The sequence below is a fragment of the Heteronotia binoei genome, chromosome 5 (genome assembly GCF_032191835.1).
Source record: "Heteronotia binoei isolate CCM8104 ecotype False Entrance Well chromosome 5, APGP_CSIRO_Hbin_v1, whole genome shotgun sequence".
In the NCBI taxonomy this organism is placed as follows: Eukaryota; Metazoa; Chordata; class Lepidosauria; order Squamata; family Gekkonidae; genus Heteronotia; species Heteronotia binoei.
The window spans coordinates 31366754-31380134 of NC_083227.1; the positions used below are offsets into that span (position 1 = coordinate 31366754).

Below are 13381 nucleotides of genomic sequence, written 5' to 3' on the forward strand. Positions count from 1 at the left end.
CTCCACTAAGAGACCTTAAATCACTCAATTTCATTCTTTATCTTTAAGGGCATGCATTATCTCAGTCTGTTCACTTTGGGGAAGATTACTCCCTTCAGCCGCCATTTCCTCTAACAGAGAAGTCTCCAAGTCAGAATCTTCAGATTCTAAGTCAGTTTTATCCTTTCTGGGAGGTCTATAGGGAGGGTTTTTAGTACCTTTTTTTGCTCAAGTCTTTCCCATGCTTGACTTTGATGTTCTTTCCAGAATTGGCTGTGTTTTCTGGGAGTAGTCGTTAATCTTCTGCAGGAATAGCAGGAGCGTAGGAGGGATGCAACCAGCCTGAAGCTCAGTCACCACGCCCCCCCAGGAGAATTTCTTAAAATCCTTTCTTAGTGGCTGTCTACATCATGAAAGGAATGTTCCCCCCAAATTTCAAGTCTCTAGGTCCAGAGGTTTTGGCTGGGGCTTGATTTGTAGGTCAGGAGACTTGTCGATAGCCAGGCAGGCAGATGATAGATTAGATAGATTTGGATGAAGGAACAGAAGGAATGCTTATTAAATTTGCAGATATTAAATTGGGAGAGGTTGCAAATACAGTAGACAATAGAAACAGGATACAGGATGACCTTGACAGGCTGGAGGACTGGGCTAAAAGAAATAAAAGCAATGAAATTGCTGAGCAGTCGGGTTACAACGGATAAAAGGAAGTCCTTCTTCACCCAAAGGGTGATTAAAATGTGGAATGGGGAAGTCATGTCTTGGCAGTAGTATGTGTGGAAAGGATCTAGGGGTCTTAGTGGACCACACACTAAACATGAGTCAGCAGTGTGATGCAGAAGCTAAAAAGGCCAATGCAATTTTGGGTTGTATCAGTAGAAGTGTAGTGTCCAGATCACATGAAGTCATGGTATCACTTTACTTTACTCTGGTTAGACCTCACCTGGAGTATTGTGTTCAGTTTTGGGTACCACAATTTAAGAAGGGTATAGACAAGCTGGAACAGGTCTAAAGGAGGGCAATGGTGAGGAGTCTGGAAACCAAGTCCTATGAGAAAAGGTTGAAGGAGCTGGGTATGCTTTTACAATGGTGAAAGTTACTTCAATATTGCTGATTGGAAACATCCCCCGAAGTGTAGGAACAAGTGTGGCTGAAGGCTTGCTAGACCTTGATCTGTCAAGTAATTTGTGTAGCAGCACACACAATTATTTCACAGCATTTAGCTTAAGAAAAACAATTGGAGACATGAGGCAGGATAAAAAATTTAAAAAAGAACAGCTTTATTGGGCAGTATTCCACAAACTGGAGAGCCAGTTTGGTGTAGTGGTTAAGTGTGTGGACTCTTATCTGGAAGAACTGGATTTGATCCCCCACTCCTCCCCTTGCACCTGCTGGAATGGCCTTGGATCAGCCATAGCTTTTGTAGGAGTTGTCCCTGAATGGGCAGCTGCTGTAAGAGCTCTCTCAGCCTCACCTACTTCACAGGGTGTCTGTTGGGGGGGGGGGGGGGGGAAGGAAGGTAAAAGAGATTGTGACCACTCTGAGATTCAGAGTATAGGGCAGGATATAAATCCAATATCTTCTTCTTCTATCAAGAACAAATCTATTTACTTGCGCCAAATGGCCCTTAGCATATTAGGAAGAATTGTAGATTTATATCCCACCCTTCTCCCTGAATCAGAGACTCAGAGCAGCTTGCAATCTCCTATGTCATCTCCCCTCACAACAGACACCCTGTGAGGTGGGTGGGGCCGAGAGGACTCTCACAGCAGCTGCCCTTTCAAGGACAACCTCTGCCAGAGCTATGGCTGACTCAAGGCCATTCCAGCAGGTGCAAGTGGAGGAGTGGGGAATCAAACCTGGTTCTCCCAGATAAGAGTCCGCACACTTAACCACTACACCAAACTGGCTCATTAGGAGACCTTCTCTGGCTTGCAGATGTCTGTAGTTGGGCCTCCCTGTTGATACCATCCTTATTTCTTTCAAGACTGGATTCAAGAAAGTGGTATTAGCTAACTGAGAACCTGTGGTCAGTTGTGCAACCAGATGGGAGCGGGGAATTAGGACTGGATGTTAACATCTTCTGGGAAGTTCCATCAAAGGAGATTCCTAGCTCTGACCTGGATAGCCTGATCTCATCAGATCTCAGAAGCTAAGCAGGGATGACCATGGCAAGTACTTGGATGGGGGCAGGGCTTTTTTTTTGCTAGAGCCCCCAGGAGCAGAGCGCCACCAGGGCTGGCCAGGGCTCCAGCTGGCCCAACCACATGCTCCCATGGTCTCATATGCAAATGAGCTCCTGCTGGACTTTTTCTTTTAAAAAAGCACTGGATGGGAGACGTCCAAGGAATACCAGGACCAGGAGGCAGAGGCAAGCTGTATCAAGCCACTTCTTTGAATGACTTCCATGCCCCAGTTGGGGTTGCCAGAAGTTGCATGTGCACGCACACACACACAAACACAAATAAATACCCCTCCAAAAAGGGAAATTCCTGGTTGGATCTGAGAAACAACCTGGTGCCAGAGGGCAAAATACCATGATAAGGCTACAAGCCAGAGGGAAGCCATGCTAACTTATTCTTGTGCCACGTTAGCATTCTTTGATTTGCCCCATCATGATGAACTGCAACGTGTAGAATGTTTTAGGCGACAGCTTGGAGTCTTATGCTGCAAGAAGATTTGTCCTCTAACAACAACAGCAATAAACCAGGTACTAAATGTATTACACAAAAGTTAGCTTTTTTATTTCTCTGTTGCTAAGCTGTACAGCCTGTACTGCATAGAGGTATCCATTTTTAAACTCTGAAAAAAACTTTTTCTATATTTTACAAAGAAGGACTGCTTGATTTGTGTGCATTTGACCTTGAGGACCCACAAGGCTGGGTGCTGCTCAAGCAGTAAGGAGTGGTGACCCAGGAGGACCCAGACTTGTGACAAGACCTGATAGCAATCATGCCCACAGCGCAGCAGGGTCAGGCAATCTTCCCACTGACCCACATGAGTCTTCTCAAGAGTTAACACAGTTCCCCATGTCTGTCTCAGCACTTTAAAGGGCGCAGTGAAGAATGGGAAGGTTGCTTGGTCTCGCCACACCTTGCAGCATTCTTTAAATGGATCCAATTCACCTCTAAAATTTGCTCGGTGTTCACAAGTCCAACCAGTGGAAACTGTAACATCTAGTTTAGTTCTATATGTGAGCAGGGCCGGCCCTAGGGCCCACAGCACCCCAGGCAGTCTTGCCACCCCTGCCATCCCCCGCTGCCACCTCTCTGTTCCCGCTCTCTCTGCGGCCCCTTCACAGCCCAGCAGCAAAGGGGAAGACGGCAGCAATCAGGGTGGGGAGAAGCGGTGGCAATGGGGGGAAGAAGCAGCGATCGGGGAGGGGAGAGAGGGGAAGGAGGCGGGGAGAAGTGGTGGCAAGGCAGGAAGACAGCAGCGATTTGGAGAGGGAGGGGAATGAAGTTTTTAAAAGGTGGGAGCACCCAATTTGGTACCTCTCCAGGGCCGGCGCCCTAGGCAAGCGCCTAGTTTGCCTAGTGGAAGAGCCAGCCCAGCATGTGGCAGGCATGTTGGAGCTTGCCTGTCTTGCTCATGAAGGGGAGATTCCAATGGGTACTTTTCATTCAGAGCCTCCATGGAAGAAATTTATTTATTTTATTTATTTAGGCAGAGATAGGAAGGAAGAAGGGAGAAAATTATCTATTTACCCGTAGATAAAGGGAGGCATCAAAAGAAAATGTTATGATTTATTCAACTGCCATAATAAAATATTGCTCCCAACCCAGTGTCCCAAGGCGTGTCCCTTTTCCCAACACCTATTTCTTCCGGGCAATGTGGTGGATGCGCTTGATGTGCGAGAGCAGAGGTGCAGTTCCCACCCTGCCACAACCTCCTATTTTTCCAGTTTTCACATCCACTCCACAGATGTTACAGGTAGCAATGAACTTGGACGTGGGATGCTTTGTGAAATAGCGCCAGGCAATGGATGCTCGTGGGCGCTTGGCCAGAGACATAACTTTTGCAGGGGGTGAAGAGGCAAGAGAACGACGAGTCGCCTCTGCAGTAGCAGTGCAAACTGAAGCAGCCGATCCAGTTCTGCGGAGTCTCTCAACAGCGGAAGGCCTTCTCGTATTGCTCATCTTAGAAGCAGTTCTCATCTTAGAAATCGCTGCAGGCAATACAGATGGTGCCTTCTCCTGGGCAATGTGATGGATGGACTTCATGTGTTTGAGCAGTGCTGAAGTCCCCACCCTGCCACAGCCTCCTATTTTTCCAGTTTTCACACTCACTCCACAGATGTTGCAGGCAGCAATGAACTTGGATGTGGGATGCTTTGTGAAATAGCGCCAGACAATGGATGCTTGTGGACGTTTAGTGGGAGACATCACTTCTTTGGGGGGTGATGAGACAAGACGACCCAGAGCCCCAGCAGAGGTAGCGGCGGAGGTTGGAGCAGAGGCACCGGATCTCTTCTTGGTGGGACGTCTTCTAGACAATCGTGTGCCTGTCCATGGTGCTTCTTTCTGCATTTCAACTAGAGATGGGGGTTGTGGGGTCTCTGGGAGTTTGCTTGTCCACAGCTGTGGCTCTGTTGATGCTGCCCAGAAGGTGTCTTCTTGCTGACCAGATTCCTCAGCCTCAATATGCGCTGTCTTCTCAGTCTCACTGTACACCCTTGTGCTGGAAGCAGTTCTGAAATGTTCTGATGAAGGAGGAGCAGGTTCACTTGATGCATCCCCACTGTACACAGAAGCCGAACCTGGTGAAGCAGCAGTCCGAACAGCATCCAAGATCATTTGGTGAGAGCTGAAGGAAGATGGAGATGCTGTGGGATCAGACTGCGAAGCCGACATGACTGAGTTCTGCAATGAAAATAAGAACATAAGAACATAAGGGAAGCCATGTTGGATCAGGACAATGGCCCATCCAGTCCAACATTCTGTGTCACACAGTGGCCAAAAAAGCCAGATGCCATCAGGAGGTCCATCAGTGGGGTCAGGACACTAGAAGCCCTTCCACTGTGGCCCCCACCCAAGCACCAAGAATACAGAGCATCACTGCCGCAGACAAAGAGTTCCGATAATATGCTGTAGCTAATAGCCACAGATGGACCTCTGCGCCATATGTTTATCCAGTCCTCTCTTGAAGCTGTCTATGCTTGCAGCCACCACCACCTCCTGTGGCAGTGAATTTCATGTGTTAATCACCCTCTGGGTGAAGAAGGACTTCCTTTTATCAGTTCTAACCTGACTGCTTAGCAATTTCATTGAATGTCCACGAGTTCTTTTATTGTGAGAAAGGGAGAAAAGTACTTCTTTCTATACCTTCTCTATTCCATGCATAATCTTGTAAGCCTCTATAACGTAAAATGATTCAGCAGATGAATTAAAGATCTACCGCACAAAATCTGTACCTAGAACTGGAAACAGCTGCAACAACTATCTGTTTTTCTATTTGTTTGTAAGTTGAAATGTGTTAGGGACTTTTTATATCTACCAACACAACATCTTGAGAGAGGAAAAACATGATTAGATCTGTGAGAATGCCTGTCTAGATGGTGGTGAAAAGTAGCATCAAGTTGGAGTCAACTTATGTTGACCACATAAGGTTTTGAAGGCAAAAGATAAAGAGAGGTAATTTGCCTATGCAAAACAACCCTGCATTCCTTCTTGGTCTCCCTCCAAGTACTAACCAGCGCTAAACTCCTCAGTTTCTGGGATCTCATGAGATTTTGGTAGCCTGGGCCATCCAGGTCAGGGTGGCCTTATAAATAGATAAATATGAGTTAATGAGGTAATGCTGAACAAAATGAAAAAGTTGTTGCCTGCCAGTCTAAGAAAACAAGAGGAAAAAAATCATCATCTCCCTGGGGTGTCACAACCAAGAAGGCCCCTTTTTAGGTTGCCTCCCAAGAGCCCCGTGGCACAGAGTGTTAAAGCTGCAGTACTGCAGTCCTAAACTCTGCTCACATCCTGAGTTCAATCCCCGGTGAAAGCTGGATTTTCAGGTAGCTAGCTCGAGGTTGACTCAGCCTTCCATCCCTCCGAGGTCGGTGAAATGAGTACCCAGCTTGCTGGGGGGGGGGGAGCGTAGATGACTGGGGAAGGCAGTGGTAAAACACCCCGAAAAAAGTCTGTCGTGAAAACGTTGTGAAAACAACGTTACCCCAGAGTCAGAAACGACAGCGGACCTTTCCTTTCCCATGTAGCCTCAGATGGCCAGAGCTCTCAAAGCAGAGCACTCAAAAATGAGCAAAGTAATTGGGTAGGCTCATATAGGAGACAGTGGTCCTTAAGGTGCCCTTATGGATGCTTTTACTAGAGACATAGAATCATAGAATTCTATGATCCCATAGAATCATAGAATTCTAGATGACCCCTCCAGGGTCATCTAGTCCAACCCCCTGCACAATGCAGGAAACTCACAAACACCTCCCCCTAAATTCACAGTATCAGCATTGCTGTCAGATGGTCATCTAGCTTCTGTTTAAAAGCCTCCAAGGAACGATAGCCTTCAATTACTACAATTGAAAAAATATTAATTTCTAGTTATTGTAGAATTTTTACTACTATATATTGGTTCTTGGTGACTCAAGAGAAAAGCTTGATCGTGACATGGAGAAAAGCTTTGGAATATGCTGCGAACCTTAATATTTGCAAATTTAACTCTGTGGGGCACTAACTGGTAAATACAGATAATCAGAAACATCTATGTACATCTTGGGATTTTTATGGTTGAAAAATGTAAGGAATTGATTTTATTGTATATTCTGTCTTTTAATATTCTATGTGGTTTTTAACTGTTGTTAGCTGCCCTGAGCCCTCTAGGGGAGGGCAGGATATAAATTTGATAAAATAAAATAAATACGTGAAAAACCAAAAGGCAGCATAGCTTATAGGGGAGGGAAGGGCAGAGAATGGTGGCAAACAATTCTAAATATGACATATGATTCTTCCAAATGTAAACATGTAGGTTAGAGCTCAAGGCTTTTCTAACTGGGAAAGAGACAGAGGTGCTAGACTATATAAGAACATAAGAGAAGCCATGTTGAATCATACCAATCGCCCATCCACTCCAGCACTCTGTATCACACAGTGGCCAAAAAACCCAGGTGCCATCAGGAGGTCCATCAAGAGCCAGGACACTAGAAGCCCTCCCACTGTTGCCCCCCCAAAAGCACTAAGAATACAGAGCATGACTTGCCCCAGACAGAGAGTTCCAACAATACGCTGTGGCTAATAGCCACTGATGGACCTCAGTGCCATAGCCATATGTTTATCCAATCCCCTTTTGAAGCTGTCTGTGCTTGTAGCTGCCACCACCTCCTGTGGTGGTGAATTCCACGTGTTAATCACTCTTTGGGTAAAGAAGTACTTCCTTTTATCAGTTCTAACCCGACTGCTCAGCAATTTCATTGAATGCCCACAAGTTCTTGTATTGTGAGAAAGGGAGAAAAGTACTTCTTTCTCTACATTCTCTGTCCTATGTATAATCTTGTAAATTACTAATATACTTTCATTAGTAATATCAAGATTATATCACATGAACATCAGTTGGGACAACTAGATGACAGGTTGTATGACCATGGCTTATTTTCTACCAAATAAAAAATTTCTTAACAGACTAAATAAGGATATATTCTGACAAACTTAGAAGAATTTGAGAAAATATTAATTTTTAGTTTGTTCTTGGTGACTGTTAGTAATCAAGAGAAAAGCTTGGTTATCATGGAGAAAAGCTTTGGGATATGCTGTGAACCTTAATATTTGCAAATGTATACTTTCAAAGGGGTTAGTATTTTCAGAGAATTCAAGCATTCTTAAGTAGCACTTATCACTGGAACAAAGGTCTTTGACTCTGTGGGGCATTAACCCTTGACAGTGCCTCATATTTTTTTGCCTGTAATTGAAAAAGAAACCTTCTCCAAATAGACAACAATGGCTGGATTAATTTAAAGGCTATTTTTGCAAGGTCAGATTAGATCAATGTACCTTTTGAAATTTACAAGTTTTACTGGCATAGATGATTAGAACTAAGCTATGGCAGATATGGGCAGTGTTGGTTTTATATTATGTACAGTTTGAATAGGATTTAATGTTATACTTGGGGTGTGAAAAGTATTTTTACATTTGATGAAAATATAATAATAATAATATAATCATCAAAGGGTTAAAAAAAACCCTAACACATGCTATCGTCCAAACAGATCCACAGGTTGAGACCAAGAGTTAAGACAGTTCAGCTTTATTTCCTGCCTACTGACAGCAACTCTTTCTTCGCTAGGCCTAACATTGCCTATGACTATATTTCCATGTGTGTCACAGTAGCTGCTTGTCGCTTTCAATTAGTTATTTGTTGATCCCCTGTTAAGGAACAAGAACTCCAGAGTCTGAACTGATCTCTGTCACCTGGAGATCAGGTGTAATAGTGGGAGATCTCCAGACACTACCTGGAGGCTAGCAGACCTTTCTCTGACAGCCCCAGTGTAAACAATCTATTAGGCATCCAATTTAAAAAAAAACCTAATTGTGGTCTAAGATCTAAAGATCAGACAGTTCAAGCTAGCCTGATCTCATCAGACAACAAGGTCAGGGATCCTGGAGGTTTTTTGCCAGCTTCTGGGCATGGAGTATGGATTACTGGGGGTGTGGGAAAGGAAGTATTTGTGAATTTCCTGCATTGTGAAGGGGGTTGAACTAGATGACCCTGGAGGTCCCTTCCAACTGTATGATGCTATGAAATTTGCTTAATGTCATGCAGCAATTGTTGGGAGGGTCAGGTTGTTTACTGAATTTGCTAATTCAGTTCCAGATTCTAACTGCCTTGGTTCTCCAAGTAAAAATTCATAATCTGGCTTTAAAGAAACATACAAGAACATTTTAATGATTTAAAACATTTCTATGAAGTCCCCCCAAAAAGGCAACCAATAAAAACAACTGTATTTAAAATATTTAAAACAATTAAATAAAACGCATAAAACAAAAACACTGGGAAGATGCCCAGTGAGATTTAATAAGGGAATGCTGAACAAAATGAAAAAGTTGTTGCCTGCCAGCCTAAGAAAACAACAGAGGAAAACAATCATCCCCTGCAGAAGGAATTCTAGAGCTAGGGTGTCACAACCAAGAAGACCCCTTTTCAGGTTGCCTCCCATCTAGCCTCAGATGGCCAGAACACTCAAAGCAGAGCCTTCAAAGATGAACAAAGTGGTTGGGTAGGCTCATATAGGAGACAGTGGTCCTTAAGGTGCCCTTAACACGGATGCTTTTACTAGTGATTCTGTAGGAACCTAATGTGAACATGGACACTTATACTAGAGCTTGCAATAAACCCAGATGCCAACTTGCTGCCATCTATACTCAGACAACTCAGTTACTGGACTCAACAACATCGACTACACCATCTCAGGCTTATTCACTTGCTCATCTTCCAACTCTATGTATGTCTTTTAATGCCAACAATGCCCTTCATTTCTCTACATAGGAGAAACAGGTCAAACCCTATGCCAAAAGAGAAACAGACACAAATCTGACATCAGGAATCACAAGACTGAGAAGCCTGTAGGAAAATACTTCAGCACTAAGTGGGGGACGTCAAAACAGCTGTTTTATTGCAAAGAAAGATGGGAATGGGAGATTGCTGAATTACAAATTATTACAACACCAAAAACAATGGAACCTCCAGGATTTAACAGAGATTTGGCTTCTTATCTCACTACACATGCTAAGTCAGTTCTCACATACCCAGAAATCAAACGTTATTGGACTTGAAGGTTCCACTGGACTCAAACTTAGTTCTCAAATCTATTGTTCACTACTTTATTATCTGTATACTAATTTTTACATGTCTTACCTAATGTGTTATTTCAATTAGCTCTTCCTGGTAACTAAGGCTTGCACCTATATGTAATATTTGAGGAAATCGGTTTCAGTGAATCTTAAGGAGTGTACATACTAAGTCTCTCAGTTCTCACTTGTATCCAGAATTGAACTTTATTTGACTTGTAGGTACCACTGGACTCAAGCTTCATTTCCACATCTGTTTGTTAACTCTTGTATTTGTATGTTATGTTACTGCCATTCACAGGCCTTTCTTATATCCGTCTCAGCTATAATCACCCTGTACTTATGCATCTTGACTGTAAATGGAACTTCCTGACAACCACCCCACTCCCTATAAGTAGGGTTCAGGAAATTCTGTTTCACCTGTATCTGACAAAGGGTGCTTGCACACAGAATAAGTTATCCTGTGAATAAAACTTCATTGGTCTCAGAGGTGCCACTGGACTCAAACTCTGTTCTGCAGCAATATGAGTTTGAGTTGCTGCATCACTTTAGCAGCCTCATGGACCAAGCCAAAGACGGCGCCTCATATGCTCTTCACTATCAGTTAACATAAGAACATAAGAGAAGCCATATTGGATCAGGCCAATGGCCCATCCAGTCCAGCCCTTTGTTACACAGCAGCCAAAAACCATGTGCCATCAGGAGGTCCACCAGTGGGCCCAGGACACTAGAAGCCCTCCCACTGTTGCCCCCCCCCCCCAGCACCAAAAATACAGAGCATCACTGCCCTGGACAGAGAGTTCCATGAATATGCTGTGGCTAATAGCCACTGATGGACCTCTGCTCCATTCGACAGTTCTTGTTAACTTACTTTGTTCTTACTTCACCTTTCTCTGCAACAAGGACCCAGAGCAATTTACAACATTCCCCTCAACTTCATTTTATGTTCACAACAACCCTGTGAGGTAGGCTAGACTGAGAATGTGTGACTGGCCCAAGGTCCCCTAGGGAGTTCCCATGGCATATTGGGGATTCTAACTCAGGTCTCCCACAAAGGGTTGCAGGTCCCCCCTGGCCACCAGCAGAGGACTTGAGGCTGCCAGTTTGGGTTGGAAAACTCCTGAAGATTTGGGAATGGAGCTTGGGGAGGGCAGGGACCTCAATGGGGTACAATGCCACAGAGTCCACCCTCCCAAGCATCCATTTTCTCCAGGGGAACTGATCTCCGTACTCTGGAGATGAGCTGTAATTCCAAGGGGTCCCCAGGTCCCACCTGGAGGCTGGCACCCCTACTTCCATCTCTCTAACCACTACACCACACTGGCTCTCTCGCTTTGCATTTGACTTACGGTTTGATGGGTTTCACAAGCTCTGTCTTCCAAAGAGGAAAATCGTGTTTCGGCTAAATCAAGCCACTGATTCATTTGGCCTATTGATGTTCTTAACTCGGCCATCTCAGCAAGCAGAGAATCTTGCCCGGCTCGTAGTTGTTTGGTATCCTTTGACACCTCTCTTAAAAGCAGCAGAATCATATCCATGGCCGTCCTTGGACCTCCTGGTGGTGGTTGTCTATGGAGAGATTCTGCAAGTGGAAACTGTCTGAGATCCTGCACCTCCATGGCCGTGGGGCCTGCAAGGACTCTCTTCTTCTGGTTTTTCTTCTTACGACCTGCCACCATGTCTGAATTGGGAGTCAAAATGGGTCCCAGATTGGGGTTTATTTGAGGAGTTTCTTTGTCGTCTTATTTGTTGATCGCTGAGCTGGATGGTGTCAGGCTGACAGGATCTGAGCAAAATGCATCAGTTTGCTGGGGCTGGCTTTTTCATACTTAAGAATCTGCATAGGAAAAAGAGAGGAAAGAAAGTTAACGATTGGAGAATACTCACTGCCAAGCCGACAACAGCACACCCCAGAACCATTCCTCACACAAACACACGCGCGCACACCCCACCACCGACAATTTCGGGCTGAGAAACAGGCCTAGGGTGGACTTACAACGGAAGACGAACAGCTCAAGCCAAAAGTCCCTCCCCTTTCTCATGCTCACACACACACACACACAGAGACAGGGACGTGTTTGCATTCAAAACAAGCCTGGAGGGAGACTTGAATTTGCCTTTTTTCCCCAGGGCGACAAACGGAGGGAGAGCTTGCAAAACAAGTCCTCACTGGATGGGGGAGGGGGGGGGAGGGACAATTTTTAGGGAGATTAAAACTATTTCTGAGAGGAAAGGAAAAAATGCGTTGAGACAGGCAAAAAAGCATACGGAAAGCTTTCTTTTTTTAAAAAAATGTGGCCATTTCAAAGGGGAAAAACCTAGCTGCTATCAGGTAGCATGTTTGGGTCATGCTGGGAAATGTAGTCTTCAGAATCGTAAAGGAACCCCGGAACAGAAAACCGGAGACGCGGGTGCTGAAACACAGCAATGTGTAAAAATATTTAAACCAGATTTATAAATGATCAAACCATTTATATGTGATTATCTTTAATGAGTGAATATCAAATGTGGAAACTCAAATGCCATAGAAAGATTAGACTAATAGAATTACAAGAGTCTGGTATTCTTCCTGTTATCAAGGCAGACCCTGTTCTGCGGAGGTTCTTGGTGGTGTTAGGGTTGCCAACCTCCAGGTGGTGGCTGGATATCTCCAGGGATTACAACTGATCTCCGGGCAACAGAAGGGAGTTCCCTTGGAGAAAATGGCCACTTTGGAAGGTGGACTCTATGGCATTATACCCCTCTGAAGTGCCTCCCTCCTCAAATCTCAGCCTCCTCCTCAAGCTCCACCCCCAAAATCTCCAGTTATTTTTCAGCTCAGACTAGGCAACCCTAATGGTGGTATCAAGATTTTTTTAAACCTCCACATGCCTAGTAACAACTTTTATTTTGCACATCCCATATACATATCACTGCAATTAAAAGTTAAAGTTCAAAGACACTTCAGCGGCATTGTATAGAAAAACATTCAGAGCTGGTTTCTGAACAGAGGGCTGCCAACCTCCACATGAGGCCTGGAGATATCCTGAAATTACTACTCATTTCCAGATTACACAGACTAATTCCCATGGGGAGGGGGGGAAATGGCAGCTATAGATGGGGGTGACTCTGGCATTATCTTGTGATGAAGCACTTCCCTTAAGGCACTCCCTCCAAATCTCTGTTAACTTCCCAACCCATGTTGACAAGCCTATGGGGAGAAGACCTTCCAAACATAACCCATTTATTATGAGGGCCAGATGTGACATAAATGAGACCTTGTCAGGCTGAGCCATGTGTGTCATGCAATGTAATGCCAGGTAAAGGTAGTCCCCTGTGCAAGCATCAGTCGTTTCCGACTCTGAGGTGATGTTGCATCACGATGTTTTCATGGCAGACTTTTTTACAGGGTGTTTTGCCACTGCCTTCCTCAGTGATCTACATTCCCCCACCCCCACCCCCAGCAAGCTGGGTACTCATTTTACTGGCCTTGGAAGGATGGAAGGCTGAGTCAACTTTGAGCTGGCTACTGAACCCAGCTTCCACTGGGATCGAACTCAGCAGAGAGCTTGGACTGCAGTACTGCAACTTTACCACTCTGCACCATGGGGCTCAGAGGATTTTACCTTATCAGAACT

At 44.8% G+C, this 13381-nt stretch overlaps 1 protein-coding gene across 2 annotated transcripts; it reads right to left on the reverse strand.

Annotated features, from left to right (window-relative positions):
- Positions 1–3707: 3707 nt before the first annotated feature.
- On the reverse strand, positions 3708–12116 carry LOC132571423 (uncharacterized). 2 transcript variants are annotated; one of them, XM_060238213.1, is made up of 3 exons: positions 11761–12116; positions 11114–11601; positions 3708–4841 (listed from the first exon to the last, which is right to left on the reverse strand). In XM_060238213.1, the coding sequence occupies exons 2-3, from the start codon at positions 11441–11443 to the stop codon at positions 3795–3797; spliced, it is 1377 nt and encodes a 458-aa protein (XP_060094196.1). In that variant the 5' UTR covers positions 11444–11601; positions 11761–12116; the 3' UTR covers positions 3708–3794. The 2 variants fall into 2 exon arrangements, with proteins under 2 accessions (XP_060094196.1, XP_060094197.1); XM_060238214.1 differs by lacking the exon at positions 11761–12116 and adding an exon at positions 11692–11760.
- Between the last annotated feature and the right edge of the window lie 1265 nt (positions 12117–13381).

Excerpts from the sequence above, each read along its gene's own strand:
- LOC132571423 (XM_060238213.1), bottom strand. The coding sequence starts at position 11,443 with ATGGTGGCAGGTCGTAAGAAGAAAAACCAGAAGAAGAGAGTCCTTGCA. Across the intron at positions 4,842-11,113 it reads CTTGTGAAACCCATCAAACC|AACTCAGTCATGTCGGCTTC; the intron begins GTAAGTCAAATG and ends TTTTCATTGCAG.